This window comes from Sander lucioperca, chromosome 4 (genome assembly GCF_008315115.2).
Source record: "Sander lucioperca isolate FBNREF2018 chromosome 4, SLUC_FBN_1.2, whole genome shotgun sequence".
NCBI lineage: Eukaryota > Metazoa > Chordata > Actinopteri > Perciformes > Percidae > Sander > Sander lucioperca.
This window is the reverse complement of record NC_050176.1, coordinates 39,983,496-40,000,908: the sequence shown is the minus strand read 5'-3', so window position 1 is coordinate 40,000,908 and position 17,413 is coordinate 39,983,496. Positions and strand designations below refer to the sequence as shown.

The window sequence follows — 17,413 nt, the reverse complement described above, 5'->3', positions numbered from 1 at the left end:
CTCCAGGACCTATACGCCACCAGGACTCTGAAGCGTGCTGGAAAGATTGTGGCTGACCCCTCCCACCCCGGACACAAGCTCTTTGAGCCACTCCCCTCTGGCAGGAGGCTGAGGTCCATCAGGACCAAAACCTCACGCCACATAAACAGTTTTTTCCCCTCCGCCACTAGCCTTCTAAACAAGGCCCGGAATCCATCCTGACTCTCTCCACACCGCACTGTAAATACTCTGTACCTACTGTACCTACTCTGTACCTACTCTGCTGTAGTGTTCCTTTTACTACTGTTTAACTTATTTTACTATTTATTTAATTTTATTTTATCGTTATTAATACATACTGTGTGTATATGTTTGTACTATATTTGTATGTGTGACATGCTCCAACAACACCATGACAAATTCCTCGTATGTGCAACGTACTTGGCAATAAAGCCCTTTCTGATTCTGATTCTGATACATATTCTGGTAATATATCTCTTGGTAAAATGCAACAACATTTAAAGAGCCTCCAGCTATTAAAATCTATATTATGTAAGCGCAGATAATATAGCAGTATATTAGTCAGTCATTTGTATTAGGTTAAACAGTGATTTGATAACGTTTTTAATTTAAGGCCCGCCCACAATTGGTCTGGGCCATCCAAAACTGGAATCCTGGTGCTGCGCCTGCTGCACACAAAACACATGGTGGTATTAGAACTTCTACTGCAGTAATCTGAATACTTCTTCCACCTCCACTCCAATGAGAATTGAGTCTCTTTAAGTTCAGATGAGCCTATCAACATTAATGATGATTCTTAAATTACCCTTATAATAGAAATATCCATGATTCATTTCCATATAAGTTGTTGTGAAAGCCACATGGAGGATTCAGAGCCCTGAGCTCGACATATCAACATGTTTTCTGCAGGATTCCCCAATCATTAGATTAGGATTCTCAAGGTCCTGATTCAATTAGATTTTGTTGTTGTAATGACTCCATGTTGTAGTAAAATTTCTTTTGTCTTTAGAAAATGTTTCTGAGCCCTGAACAGGGTTCCCCCCAGTGCATTGCAAGCCTGGTGGCCCCCACTGGGCCTGAGTTGCCCCCACTAGGCTTATGTTGCCCCCACTAGGCCTATGTTTCCCCCACTAGGCCTATGTTTCTCCCACTGGGCCTATGTTTCTCCCACTAGGCCTATGTTTCTCCCACTAGGCCTATGTTTCTCCCACTAGGCCTATGTTTCCCCCACTAGGCCTATGTTTCTCCCACTAGGCCTATGTTTCTCCCACTAGGCCTATGTTTCCCCCACTAGGCCTATGTTTCTCCCACTAGGCCTATGTTTCCCCCACTAGGCCTATGTTTCTCCCACTAGGCCTATGTTTCCCCCACTAGGCCTATGTTTCTCCCACTAGGCCTATGTTTCTCCCACTAGGCCTATGTTTCTCCCACTAGGCCTATGTTTCCCCCACTAGGCCTATGTTTCTCCCACTGGGCCTATGTTTCTCCCACTAGGCCTATGTTTCCCCCACTAGGCCTATGTTTCCCCCACTGGGTCTATGTTTCTCCCACTGGGCCTATGTTTCTCCCACTGGGCCTATGTTTCTCCCACTGGGCCTATGTTTCCCCCACTGGGTCTATGTTTCTCCCACTGGGCCTATGTTTCCCCCACTGGGTCTATGTTTCTCCCACTGGGCCTATGTTTCCCCCATTGGGCCTATGTTTCTCCCACTGGGCCTATGTTTCCCCCACTGGGTCTATGTTTCTCCCACTGGGCCTATGTTTCCCCCACTAGGCCTATGTTTCCCCCACTAGGCCTATGTTTCCCCCACTGGGTCTATGTTTCTCCCACTGGGCCTATGTTTCTCCCACTGGGCCTATGTTTCTCCCACTGGGCCTATGTTTCCCCCACTGGGTCTATGTTTCTCCCACTGGGCCTATGTTTCCCCCACTGGGCCTATGTTTCCCCCACTGGGCCTATGTTTCTCCCACTGGGCCTATGTTTCCCCCACTGGGCCTATGTTTCCCCCACTAGGCCTATGTTTCCCCCATTGGGTCTATGTTTCTCCCACTGGGCCTATGTTTCTCCCACTGGGCCTATGTTTCCCCCACTGGGTCTATGTTTCTCCCACTGGGCCTATGTTTCCCCCATTGGGCCTATGTTTCCCCCATTGGGCCTATGTTTCCCCCACTGGGTCTATGTTTCTCCCACTGGGCCTATGTTTCTCCCACTGGGCCTATGTTTCCCCCACTGGGTCTATGTTTCTCCCACTGGGCCTATGTTTCTCCCACTGGGCCTATGTTTCCCCCACTGGGTCTATGTTTCTCCCACTGGGCCTATGTTTCTCCCACTGGGCCTATGTTTCCCCCACTGGGCCTATGTTTCTCCCACTGGGCCTATGTTTCCCCCACTGGGTCTATGTTTCTCCCACTGGGCCTATGTTTCCCCCATTGGGCCTATGTTTCCCCCATTGGGCCTATGTTTCCCCCACTGGGTCTATGTTTCTCCCACTGGGCCTATGTTTCTCCCACTGGGTCTATGTTTCTCCCACTGGGTCTATGTTTCTCCCACTGGGCCTATGTTTCTCCCACTGGGCCTATGTTTCCCCCACTGGGTCTATGTTTCTCCCACTGGGCCTATGTTTCCCCCACTGGGCCTATGTTTCCCCCATTGGGCCTATGTTTCCCCCACTGGGTCTATGTTTCTCCCACTGGGCCTATGTTTCTCCCACTGGGCCTATGTTTCTCCCACTGGGCCTATGTTTCTCCCACTGGGCCTATGTTTCCCCCACTGGGCCTATGTTTCTCCCACTGGGCCTATGTTTCTCCCACTGGGCCTATGTTTCCCCCACTGGGCCTATGTTTCTCCCACTGGGCCTATGTTTCCCCCATTGGGCCTATGTTTCCCCCATTGGGCCTATGTTTCCCCCACTAGGCCTATGTTTCCCCCACTGGGTCTATGTTTCTCCCACTGGGCCTATGTTTCTCCCACTGGGCCTATGTTTCTCCCACTGGGCCTATGTTTCTCCCACTGGGTCTATGTTTCTCCCACTGGGCCTATGTTTCCCCCACTGGGTCTATGTTTCTCCCATTGGGCCTATGTTTCCCCCATTGGGCCTATGTTGCCCCCACTGGGCCTATGTTTCTCCCACTGGGCCTATGTTGCCCCCACTGGGCCTATGTTTCCCCCACTGGGCCTATGTTTCCCCCACTGGGCCTATGTTTCTCCCACTGGGCCTATGTTGCCCCCACTGGGCCTATGTTTCCCCCACTGGGCCTATGTTTCCCCCACTGGGCCTATGTTTCTCCCACTGGGTCTATGTTTCTCCCACTGGGCCTATGTTTCCCCCACTGGGCCTATGTTTCTCCCACTGGGCATGAGCCACTGGGAATTCATTTTAAATGTAATTTCAAGAGGTTTTCTGAACTCCAGTTGCAGTGGGGCAGTGCAGTCAGAAACAATGAAATCTTTCTTATAGCTTTTTGTAAATTCTCTATTTTGCGAGTCCGTCCATGATTGTGTAATCACAGAAACTATGTGGCACTACATTGATGCTACCATCAGTGTGTAACTGGTACTAACCAGACCCTCGGCACAAAATCACACTAAATTAGAGTCCTTCCAGAAAAACCTGATCATGTGATCTCATAATTCAATGCATAATCAGCCGAAGTCTGCATATTTATGCGGGGGCCGCATTTTTTCAAATACACCGCACTTTCGCCGCATCAATTGTCTATTTCCGCGCAAAATATGCGGGGCTTGCATGATTTCATAATCCCCGCATTTTCGTTGCAAAAAAGTCCCACATATATCTTAGCAGAAAGTTGAAAAATGTTGCGTTTACTTCACACAAGAGCAGCCATTTCCCCCTGTTGCCATGGGAACATTATGAAGTGACGTATTTACGCAACGTGAACATCATCGAAAAGCTGCAAACCCCGCGATGAAGCCATGATGAAACCACAGTCTTTGCAAGTTCCCGCAATTTTATCGCATAAAATTGCATTTGTGTGTGTGTGTGTGTGTGTGTGTGTGTGTGTGTGTGTGTGTGTGTGTGTGTGTGTGTACCCACCGAGCAGCAGCAGGTAGACACCGATGATGGTGTCTCCATGGTCAGACAGGGGAGGGTCCCGGCCCCCCCCCAGCACCAGACTGTTGTTCCTCCAGGGGGCGGGGCCTGCAGCAGCGGCAACGGACATGTTGCTGCTCCGACAGTCTGCAACTCTCTGACAGACAACAGGAAGTGTCTCTGTGTGTGTCTGATAATCTCAGGTAAATATAGAGCTGATCCTGGTTCAGCAGCAGGGGGGCCACCGTCACAGGCTAGAGGTCACACACACACACACACACACACACACACACACACACACACACACACACACAGCAGGGCTCTGATTGGCTGAGGCTGCAGTGGCTGCCGTCACAGGTCAGAGGTCACACACACACACACACACACACACACACACACACACACACACACACACACACACACACACAGCAGGGCTCTGATTGGCTGAGGCAGCAGTGACGTCATAAACCCGTCTGTGTGACTGTTGACCTGATTCAGCTTCTACACTTTATTCTTCCAGCTGATGAAGTTATTCGTTATTTGACTCAGTTATTTAAATAATAGACAATAAACAGTAAAAGGCACAACACATGCTTTGTCTCCACCAAACCCACCAGACTCCATGTAAATAATCAGAACTTTTATCATGGTAAAACACACTTCATTCAAAGTGGACAGAAACTAAATCAAACAATCAAAAGCTGTCTTGGTTCATCTTTCCACAATCACCACTCTGGTTTGGTTGAAATAAACCCTTAATTCAGCCTCCTACGCCCTCCTACGCCCCGCTACGCCCCGCTACGCCCCGCTACGCCCTCCTACGCCCTGCTACACCCTCCTACGCCCTCCTACGCCCTGCTACACCCTCCTACGCCCTCCTACGCCCTGCTACACCCTCCTACACCCTCCTACGCCCTCCTACGCCCTGCTACACCCTCCTACGCCCTCCTACGCCCCGCTACACCCTCCTACGCCCTCCTACGCCCTGCTACGCCCTGCTACACCCTCCTACGCCCTCCTACGCCCCGCCACGCCCTCCTACACCCTCCTACGCCCTCCTACGCCCTCCTACGCCCCGCTACACCCTCCTACGCCCTCCTACGCCCTCCTACGCCCTCCTAAACCCTCCTACGCCCTGCTACGCCCTCCTACACCCTCCTACACCCTGCTACGCACCCCTACGCCCTGCTACGCCCCCCTATGCCCTCCTACGCCCCCCTACACCCTCCTACGCCCCCCCCTACGCCCTCCTACGCCCCCCATGCCCTCCTACGCCCCCCTACACCCTCCTACGCCCCTCCTACGCCCCCCGCTATGCCCTCCTACGCCCCCCCATGCCCTCCTACAACCCCTCTACGCCCTGCTACACCCTCCTACGCCCCATTACGCCCTGCAACACCCTCCTATGCCCTGCTACGCGATCTTGGCTTCTGAGGAGGTTGACCTGTGTATGGAAAGTAATTAGTAAGAAAGTATATCATTCACACATCACATTTATATTTGTGTAAATGGGTCAGGGTTTCCTAATAACGTTGGTTAACTTAGCTAATGTGACAATACCAGGAACGCTTACAGGCAAACATACTCCTGACGTTAAGTCACCCTAAATCTTTAGTGCGTAAATATTTCATAATGAACGTCTGTTACATTCAAGCCATTACCAAATGAGTTGATAGAAAGTTAATGAACTTTCAGCTCCACACAACTCTCTCTGAGGAGCTTTTACATGATTCTTTGAGGACAAACTCCGTTTTTACACATCTGTCCATTAAATCAACTCCATTAGTCGTCAAAATCAGCAAGGAGTTTCTTTAGTCGAGGACAGACTCAACTTAATGTAACAGAGTATTTCTACACTGTGGTATTACTAGTTCCAGTGAAAGATCAGAGTACTTCTTCCCCACTCTGTTGAAATCATGAGAGAGTTAATGTCTGTTGGAAACTAAATGTAAAATGTATTTTAAACCCAGAACGGCCATCTTAGCAATCATTCTTTAACCAGATAATTCATTTGTTATCACAGTGAAGTTAGCAGAAGGATACATGTGAGACTACAGACGTTTTTATACAAAACACATATTCTGTTTATGGAAATAAGATTCATTGGATCATATACAGAAGAAGAATAAAACATGTTCTAATGAAGAAAATACCTTAATTGTGAAGGAGACATCTTTATTCTTTGATTTTCAAACTGAAACAGATTTACATTTGTTAAAACATGTTGAACTCATCAAGTCTTTCTTATCTTTAAACCTTTATGGAAATAAATCACTAACAGCTGAAGCTGCTCCAATAAAACATGATTAAAGTGAAGATCAAAGTCAACACAGTTTATACACAAGTAGTTTTCATCCCTGAGGAGATCATTTCAACATTACTAAAGAATAATTTTCTGACATTAAAGATGTTGCGGTATCCGATGCAATTTTGCTCCCTTTGCTAACCTCCCCAAGTTCTCTCACACTACACCGCTCCTCCGCTCTCTTCACTGGTTACCAGTTCCTGCCCGCATCCACTTCAAGACACTAGTACTGATGTGCAGGGCCACGAATGGATCAGCCCCAGCTTACATCCAGGACATGGTCAAACCATATACCCCAACCCGCCCACTTCGTTCTGCATCAGCCAAACTGCTGGCTGCCCCCTCACAGCGAGGGAGAACTAATCACTCAACGAAATCCCTACTGTTCACTGTCCTGGCTCCCAAATGGTGGAACGAGTTCCCCATCGATATCAGGATGGCCGAAAGCCTACACATCTTCCGCCGGAGGCTAAAAACACATCTCTTCAGACTACACAACTCGGATAAAAAAAAATAAATAAAAAAAATTCTTGAACCTGCACTTTCATATGTCTCTTTGTAGCTTTGCCTATTTAAAGCTACTGTATTTGCACTTACTACTTGTTGTCTGGAGTTTGAACCTTCACAGTTGAAAGCACTTACTTGTAAGTCGCTTTGAATAAAATGTCAGCTAAATGACATAATGTAATGTCATGTAATGCTCTGAGCCACTACGTCAGGAGTAGAGATTGTCTCGACGCACAGCCGCAGACTTGTAAACAACTTAAATGTTTATTATGTTTGAAGTTTGTTCTGTTACATATCATAGTCCAACCCGTTCTCACTCCGAACTCGTAAAATACAGATGTTTGGACAGTGGCTGTCAGCATTTGATGCGACGCAAAAAGCACACCAGGGAGAGCAGCAGCTACACGGGGTTTGAAGATGACATAGCACTAAGAGAGACTATGGTAGGGAGTAGTATAAAAGCCCGAAGATCTGCATAGGGAGGTTGCTCAGGGGGATGGATGGGTCAAAAAACACAGGACTTTCACCCAGGAGACCAGGGATCGTGTCCCGCATATCACGTTTCCTAAACCCAACTGTCGCTTTCTTCTTTTACTAAACCCAACAGTTCCGTTCTTGTTTTCCCAAACCCAACCGTCCCGTTCTTCCCACGTGTCCAACCCGTTCTCACTTGAAGCGACGCAAAAAGCGCCCTTCAGCGGCGCGTTTAGATATAACGGTAAAGGAGACTTTTATCTTCAATAACGACACCAAAGGCACCTGACCAAGCGTCAAGATTTTACGTGATGGGAGTGAAAACGTGTTACATAGTCACGACCACGGTCAATAAACCGTGTCCCTTCTACTCCCTCCACCTCATTAGAAATCACTTCCACCCTATCACTTGTATAGGTGATCAGCCAATATAGGCGGAGCTGAGACACCATCTCCGTACCCTAACTTAACCCTAATCACAAATCACCCGTGACAGACAGAACCAGGCAATATCATATTGAACCATAGTTAATTATACTAACAAAATATGAAATAACATAAAATAGCATAAATTGCTCCAACATCCCAGCCCCTAATTGTTGTCAGTATCAGACAATTACAATAATAAGCACGGAGCCATCATCAAATAGAGTTCATTTCTCTTACAGTTTATAGTCCTATATGGGCAATAAAATGCCATAGTCCAATATCCCAAAAAGGAAAAATGTAGACAATAATTATATATTCTAACTCTCAGTTCTTGAAAAAAGGTTGAAAATGTAAAAAGTAAATCCCAAAAATTAGGTTCCTTGAAAGGGAAAGGGAAACGTTGTGGTCAGTCAGAGTCGAGTTGAGTCAAGCCTCCAGAAGAAGGCCTAGTTTAGTGGTGGCTCTCTCCAGGATATTGCTCCTGGTCCGTATCCTGACCCGTCTAACATGGCCTCTGCTGTCTGGGATCGTCTCTGTTATTCTTCCCATCAACCATGAAATGCGTGACAAAGTCTCATCTACAATCAGCACTATATCATATGGCCTTTAGATTCTTTCTCACCATGTTCCACTTTTGCCTTTTCTACACCCTGTGAAAATATTCTTTAACCCAGCGTTTCCAGAACAGGTCAGCGATGTACTGCACCTGTCTCCATCTTATTCTGGAATAGCAGTCTTCTTTCTTAAACACACCTGGTGGCAGCAGGGGTTGTCCTTTCAGCAGGAGCAGATGGTTAGGTGTGAGGGCCTCCGGATCACTAGGATCATCTGAAACTGCAATGGGTCTATCGTTCATAGATAGTCTCTGCTTCACAGAGGATAGTTTGCAGGCTCTCATCATCCAGGACTTGCTGCCTAACAATGGAGTAGAGGACTTTCTTGATGGTTCGGATGAGTCTCTCCCATGAGCCTCCATGGTGTGAGCCAAAGGGAGGATTAAAAGTCCATCTAATGCCTTTTGTTGACAGGTCCTGCTGGATCTTGTCATGATTCAGAAGAGCAAGTGATTCTCTCAGCTCACGTTCCACTCCCACAAAGTTCGTTCCATTGTCAGAGACCATTTCTCTGACCTGCCCTCTTCTGCACATGAATCTTTGTAGAGCAGAGATGCAGGAATTGATGTCCAGAGAAAAGGCCAGCTCTAGATGGACTGCCCTGCTGACACCACAGTCCGACCCCTCCTTGCTTCAATTGGGTGAAAGTAGTCAACTCCCACGTAGGTGAAAGGAGGGTGATCTGGTGTTATACGATTTAAAGGAAGGTCTGACATATTCTGCACATTAGGTTGAGCGTGCCAGTGTCTACAGAATACATAGTCCTTTATTATTTTTCTGGTGGCAGAATTGGCTCTGATAACCCAGTCTTTCTGGCGAAGCTTTGAAAGCATTAGATTTCTCCCACCATGGCCCACTGAAATGTGTATGTGCTCGAGGAGCTGGTTAGATGGCTGGCTTTCGGTAGAATGGCAGGATGTTTGAATTCTTCATGCATTACCAACCTGTTCAGCCTTCCGCCTACTCTCAGTATTCCATCAGAAAGAAGAGGGTTGAGTTGTAAAGTCTGCTGGTCTTCTTGACAGCAGTCTTTACAGTTTCCAGTGTGGAGATCTCCTCTGAGAAATGTTGCCTTTGGATGTACTGTAAGAGCACCTCTTCAGCACGTGAGAGGTCTTCAACTGATGGCTGTTCATGGATCTGCACCTTAGGTGTTATCCTGGATTCATTAGTCTGTTGGTGAGCGATTGCGGTTTACTTCTTCCTCCTACTCAAGGGCATAAGCAGGTCTTTGAATTGTAGAAGTCTTGTGGTAGCTCTTTTAAGGTGATCCCATGAAGAGAAGTTTTGTATGAGTTTGATAACTGGATCGTGTGCCTCTGTTGCACCTGTGCCAAAGACTTCAACAGTCTTCTTGATCTCTGGGTCATCGTCAAAAAGAGTGGTGAAAATCTCTAGATGCTTTGGCCAATTCATCTCTGGCTGTCTCAGAAAGGCTGGCCCATTTAACCATTGTTCAGATTTCAGGAATGTTTCGGCTGTTAAGCCCCTGGAGGCGTCGTCAGCAGGGTTGAGGGAGCTGTTTACATATCGCCATTGAGACTTTTGTGACAGATCTCTGATGGTGGATAGTGTTTGCCATATTTGTTTGAAAGCGGCAGGTGTCATTGTAGATGTACTTAATGACAGCGGTACTGTCAGTCCAGTGACCGGTGGCTGAAGTGTGTATTCAAGCTCCTCCAGCATTCTGTTAATTCGCACAGCCAGGACAGCAGCTGCCAGTTCCAGCCTGGGGATGGTGACTGGTTTCAGCGGTGCAACTCTTCCTTTGCCCATCACAAAGGCAATGTGAATGAGGTCTCTGGTGTTAGTGAACCTCAGGTAGCATGCTGTGCCATATGCCACCTCACTGGCATTGCAGAAATGGTGCAGCTAGGCCTTATGAAGTTGTCCAAAATCTTGCGGCTGGTAGCATCTGCTGATGTTTAGGCTTTTCAGTTGATCTAGACCACCCAACCATGACTCCCACCTTTTGGTAAAGGAAGTTGAAAACTCAGAGTCCCATCCACAGCTACCTCTGAGGGGTCTTGCAGTATTCTCTTCGCTAGAAGGATCAAAGGCGCCAGAAATCCGAGAGGGTCATACACGGAGTTTGCAACTGAGAGTATGCCCCGCCATGTATAAGGCTCCTGTTTTTGAGAGACGTTAAAACAGAAGGTGTCAGAATTAATGTTCCACTGAATGCCTAGAGCACGCTCTAGCAGTAGCTCGCTCTTTTCCAGAATGACGTCTGTAATTTCCTTCAGAGCTCTGTCTTTGTCTGGGACTGAAGCTAGCACATGTCTGCTGTTGCTCACCCATTTGGTTAATCTGAAGCCTCCTGTTGCGCATGTCACTCTAAGATCATTAACTAGGCGTATGGCCTGCTTCTCAGAGGCAACGGATTTCAGGCAGTTGTTGACATAGAAATTATTTTTAATGGTATTTAGCACGTCTGTAGCCACTTTATTCTTGTTGTCTTTGGCAGTTCTTTTTAAAGCATAATTGGCACAACTTGGTGAGGAGACAGCACCAAAGAGATGCACTACCATTCTATATTCTGTGAGAGGCTTGTTGACATCGCCATTATGCCACCACAGGAAGCGTAAGAAGTCAACATAATTTTCAGGGACTCAGACTTGGTGGAACATCCCCTCAATATCTGCCATGATGGCAACTGGTTCCTGTCTGAACCGGAGGATGAAGCCCAGGAGGGGGTTTGTCAGATCGGGTCCTTGCAGTAACTGAAGGTTCAATGAGGTGCCCTGAAATGATGCAGTACAGTTAAATACTACACAGATTTTATTCTTCTTTTTATGGTAGACCCCATGGTGGGGTATATCACCCACTCACTGGTATGTTGGTTTGCGTGAAGACTTCAGGTAGTTCAATGAATGCTGTCCCTTCAAGGCTGCTCACCTCTAATCCACTCACTCTGTGTGTATCCACAGCTCACTCTTGTCCCATAGTTCTAAGTAGGATTTCTGTTCTTCTACCCTCTATGTGCAGTTCCTCCATCAGCTTTTCTATGCAAAAGGATGCAGAACTTCCTGGGTCCAGAAATGCATAGGTTTGGATGACCTGATTGCTCTTGCCAGATTTAATCTTTACTGGCACGATCGCAAGCTTGCAGTCAGAGACACCGGCCCCGGTATGCCTCATAGACATTGCAATAGCTACCGGATTACTGCTGCTAGCTGTAGGAACTGTGGATTGCTTTGCTTGGCCGCTACGGTTGGACTCATGTACACAAGGCCTTTTGAGTGGGACTTGGACTTGTTGGATATGCAGGATTGCAGGGTGTCTTTTCTTACATATCTGACAGGTTAGACTTTTTTTTGCATGCATTACTCACTTTGATAATGCAAGCGAAACACATTCCGTTATCCTTTATGAACAGAACCTTTTCTTTGTGTTGTTTTACCGCCATCTGGTGGCATGATTCCATAAAATGGTCTCCTCCTGTGCAGAAGAAGCATGGTTTAGTGTAAGCCACTCTTGGGTTCTCAGTGTGGTTTGCTGAATGAATTGATCTTTCCTCACCTTGCTCTGCATGAGCTACTACTGGAGCTATTGTGGTGGCGAAGCTTTTCTTGCTCACAGGCCGTTTCAGCTCAGTTGTTCCTGCAATTTAAGTAGTTGACTATGAAGTCTGTGTCAGTGAAGACACAGTGGAGGCTTTTGATCCAGCCTTAGACACGCTATCTTCAGGAGCAATCTCTGCAACACGTTTGATATACTCCTCAAATACAGTAATTTTAGGTTCATACCATTCAGCGTGATCCTTATCCTTTTCTTTATTGGGCATTAAAGCTTGCGCTTCAGTAAATTCATCCATTGCAGTTTTTAATGCAGCAAGACTCTTATTATTTCAACACTTGAACCAGCATCAAACAAACCCTTTGTTTCATTCATCTTTCTCGTACAAACACGGTTAAAGCTTTTAGGTTATCTTGATTTGATTTGATTTTATTAGGATCCCCATTAGCTGATGCAGAACATCAGCTACTCTTCCTGGGGTCCACACAAAACATAAAAAATTACAACAGATAAGACATTTTAAGACAAAACAGACAAAACAGCCATATGATATAAAAATAAGACATTTTCAGACAGAACAGCCTTATCGCCATTATTTCAGAGATTTGTTGTTAAGCATACACATATATCTCCGTCTCAGACAGTCTTCATTTGTGGTTATTTCCGCAATCTATTTCCAACACTAGAAGTCCCTTAGATTTAAATAATGTTCATGATCTTGTTCCACGTGTTGCTCGTGTTGATTTAAATGAGGAAGTTCGTGAATTCGTAGCTCATCAGGGAATAAACTTCTACTCACGGACCGGAGAGTTGTAGGATGTATAAATCCTTCCAATGTTTTGGCCTTGTTTTGGCATTTCAAAGCCAAAAATCCTCCCTCCGTAAAAGTTCCAAGATCGAGAGTTTATTCCATGGGAGATTTTTGACTTAATGTTGCGGCATCTGATGCAATTTTGCTCGGAGCCACTATGTCAGGAGTAGAGATTGTCTCGGACATGCACCGCAGACTTGTAAACAACTTAAATGTTTACTATGTTCGAAGTTCGTTCTGTTACATATCTTAGTCATGACCACGGTCAAAAAACTGTGTCCCTTCTACTCCCGCCACCTCATTACAAATCACTTCCACCCTACCACCTGTATAGGTGATCAGCCAAAATAGGCGGAGCTGAGACACCATCTCCGTACCCTAATTACAAATCACCCATGACAGACAGAACCAGGCAATATCATGATAAACCATAGTTAATTATACTAACAAAATATGAAATAACATAAAATAGCATAAATGGCTCGAACATCCCAACTCTATTTGATGATGGCTCCATGCTTATTATTGTAATTGTCTGATACTGCCAACAATTAGGGGCCGGGATGTTGGCGCAATTTATGCTATTTTATGTTATTTCATATTTGTTAGTATAATTAACTATGGTTCATTATGATATTGCCTGGTTCTGTCTGTCACGGGTGTTGATTAGGGTTAAGTTAGGGTACAGATATGGTGTCTCAGCTCCGCCTATTTTGGCTGATCACCTATACAGGTGGTAGGGTGGAAGTGATTTGTAATGAGGTGACGGAAGTAGAAGGGACACAGTTTATTGACCGTGGTCGTGACTATGACATGTAACAGAATGATCATTGAACATAATAAACATTTAAGTTGTTTACATGTCTGAAACAATCTCTATTCCTGACATAGTGGCTCCGAGCAATCAGTGAGACAAATGTGAAAAAAGTGAAGCCTCGTCCTCCACCAACATTTAAACCACAGGACAGGAAGTTTCCTCCTACAGAGAACACAGAGACACTGAGGAACCATATAAACAGAACCAGAACCCAAACCCAGGATAAAGAGGTTCAGTGAATGTGGTGTTGAAGGTGTGGAGATGGATCAGTGAGTCAGAGGAGACTCTGTAGAAGGACAGAGAGCCAGCAGGACAGTCCACATACACTCCTACTCTATTAGAGACAGAGGAAGAGGAGATGGATGTTGCTTTCTTATGGTGACAGAAATAGTAACCACCATCATAGCACCTCAGACTCCAGGACTGATCATAACGTGCAAACAAACAGTCATCACTGTCTCCTCTCCTCCTGATTCCTCTGTAACTCACTGATATATGAACCCCTCCTCTTCTCCTCTCGACCTCCCAGTAACAGCGACCAGTCAGACCATCTCTACACAGCAGCTGAGGCCAGCAGTCAAACCTCTCTGGATGATCAGGATATGACTGATCCTCCTTCTCCACTAATGTCACCGTCCTGTTGTTGTCAGACAGTTTGAGGTGTGTGCTCATTGTGTTTGTGTCCAGTGTGAGTTTACAGGAATCTGATGAAGAGAACGAGACACAACACAGCAGCAGTTAATAATAACATCATTAGTTAATAACTGATTTATAAAGCATTAAATAACAGTTTATAGCTTTAAAAATTAACCGTTAACAAGTTATTATAATCATCAGATACAACTTTATAATAAACATCCAAATAATTTTTATTATTTAGTAATCATTTACAAATACTGAAATATATAAAATATATAAAATATGGTGTGAGCAGCAATTAACTGTTAAAATAATATAAATTATAGCATAACTAATAATTAATAAACATAAATTATCATTTTGTTGTTAATTAACTGTAAAATAACTATTAACTTAAGTTAAATTAACTATTAATTTATCATTTATTAGCGATGATCATTATAAAATTTGCACTAACTGTATATCGACTCTACAATATATTTCAGCATTTACATAGACTGCCTTTTTAAATATATTGTGTTAAAACTGATTCAACACCACTAACTAGATCATAATTTGTACTAACTCTTCTTGTTTTGTTTTGTTTGGCTCTACACTACATCTCAGCCGACTGTCTATTCATGTACATTGTGTTATAACCATATCGCTTTCGCATGTCCTTCGTCTTACTTACACCTCACCTTGCACCGGCTTTGTTATTGCCTACTTAATCCGCACTTTATGTAGCCTATTGTATTCCTGTATTGTATTGAATATGAAACTGTATGTTGTCTTGCACGCTTATGCTTTTCTTGGCCAGATCGCCGTTGCAAATGAGAATCGGTTCTCAACGGCCTACCTGGTTAAATAAAGGTTAAATAAAATAAAAATAAAAAAATGCTACCCAAAACACAGCGGCAGTTTATCATCAGACACATCTGAAGGTTTTATTCTGTGCTCGTGTGCTGATGTTCATTTATATAAAGTTTAATAATGATGCATGTAGTCAGTAATGTTCTAATGAATAAAAACTATCAGCTGTGTATTTAAAGAGAAACTAAAACACTTACATTTCATCAGATCACACCTCTGCACCCTGGAGGAAGAAACACAGTCAGAATGATTTTCTATCCAACATGAGTCCTAACTGCTGTTAGACATGATGCACAGTTCCTCAGTCTGTCAGAGAGACAGAGAAACTCATCTCAGTTAACTGGTCACTGGTATCTAAGAGGAACGGGAAGATAATCTAGAAATAATAAGAGACACAGACATCACTGATCTGCTCTGGTTTCATTAATGTCCTCCCACATGATAAAACACAATGTGAAATATGAACAGAGACATTTCTGCTCATCACATTGTTTGTTGCAGTACTCTCTGAAACATCATGGGGGCGTACAAACAAAATCATCTGTGAATAAGCAAGTAGTAGAGAAGAAGTTGAGAGCGGAGGTAAAGAAAGGCAGGCTGCCTGGCAACAGCAGTAAACACATCCATAAACACGACAAATTGGCAAACATTACATTTCTACATCTACTCTAATTATTAACGTGACTGTGGTTTATCTATAAGGATAATACATAATCATTTCAAGAAAAGGTGTTTTATGGGGAAAATACTTTTAAGTTGACCTGATGATGGCGCTAGACAGGAAGTCAGAATTACTACAATTCATCACATGGGGAACATTAATGTCTGAACCACATTTCATTAAAATCCATCCAATAGATGATGAGATGTTTTCACTTAAAGCTTAACGTGTAAACCTGCTGGTGATGCCAGAGGAACACTCCAGCCTGGTCGCACAGAATTTGGTGAATTGATCATGAACTGTTAACAGCGCATCACGTGGTGGTGGCACGGAATGTGTGAAAAATCTGTGTGGCCACCACGGAAAACAATGCCAATGTAAAGTCAATGAGAAGATGAAGTAGCATTAAAAGTGACTACGGTAGCGAGTACTATGTAAGGCCGAAATTCCACGTAAGGAGGTTGGTTGGGGTGGTGGATGGATCAAACACAGGACTTTCACGGGATTCGTGTCCCGCATGTCAAGTTTCCTAAAGTCTCTTTCTTCTTTTCCGTCCCGTTCTTCTCACGTGTCACGGAACCGTAAGCCCACCCATTACCTTTTCTTTAACTTAAGGGCCTGTGTTTATCAGAGGATCACTATGGATGAATCCTCTGCTGAATAAATGTCAGAACACAGTTAGTAGTTGTTGAGATATTTCAGACTGGAACAAAGTGGTGGACCGACATAACTATCCCTAGAGCCATGCTGCTAACAGGACTAAAATGAGAATGATTTTTCCATTCTAAACTTCTGTATGTATTTCCTAACTCAGGCCTACTCTCTCCTCTGAACAGATATAAGAAGTTATTCAGCTGAAGGACAAGAAATTAGAGGCACCTGCAGAGTTTGAGCTCTTGTTGTATGTTCATACCTGAGAGGGTCCAGTCTCTGTTGTGGACCAGCAAGCAGATTCAATCCTCTCAGGGGCTGTAGGAGCCGCTTCACTTGAAGATGAAGAAGTCATATTTTATTAATGGCTGTTAATGGTTAAATAAAGGTTGAATGACAAAATAACCCAAGGAGGATAAGTTACATTTTTCACTATGTTATTTTACTATTATGTCAACATAGTCCATTTGCCTGTGTTTCAGACTGGGAAAAGAGAGAATTAGTTGGGTGCTTAGCTGAGGTAAGAAAAGCCATGTGAGTAAATGACAAAACCGAGGGAGGTGATGTACAGAGAGGGTTCTGACACAGATCTTCTCTAAGGGGGCTTTCACACCTGAAAGTCCGGACTACGGTTCATGTTTTTGCATTTTAACTGGTAAGTTTTGGTTTCACACTGCAGTTATGCAAGCGCACTAAAGAACTCTACATGACATAACTACGTCCTGTCATCATCACATACGTGAGCTGCGTCTCCCGACAGTTGTAACTGATTGGTTTGTAGACGGGCTTCCCCGTCCTCTTGTATCCTCTCTCTGTGTTGGAGGTTTTCCAGCTGACTGCTGCTCTTCCCGTGCTGCCGCGGCTCTTTTTTTGTTGTTGCGTTGTTGAGAAGCAAGACACAGGAACTTTACTGCTGCAGCATTTATTCAGAGACAAACTGAAACCTACGCTGTACATTTACTACCACTTAACAAGTAAACTGCTGATTTATTCTCTGCTCTGATAGCCGACAGCTGTCTGCTCTGAGAGCTGACACCGTCTCTCTCGCTCTCTCACGTTCACACTCAGCTCTGAGCTTTTCC

At 44.8% G+C, this 17,413-nt stretch overlaps 2 protein-coding genes across 3 annotated transcripts in view; both read right to left on the bottom strand.

The window, feature by feature from the left end:
* Positions 1–4,257, bottom strand: part of LOC116049147 (opsin-5-like) — an 18,886-nt gene extending 14,629 nt beyond the window's left edge. Inside the window, exon 1 of the mRNA XM_031298566.2 lies at positions 4,056–4,257. Coding sequence (XP_031154426.1) covers positions 4,056–4,182 — 127 coding nt within the window. The 5' untranslated portion in view covers positions 4,183–4,257. The remainder of the gene's footprint in view (positions 1–4,055) is intronic.
* LOC116049192 (receptor-interacting serine/threonine-protein kinase 3-like) overlaps positions 1–17,413 on the bottom strand; it is a 286,056-nt gene that overhangs the window by 216,864 nt on the left and 51,779 nt on the right. The gene's annotated exons all lie outside the window — the stretch shown is intronic.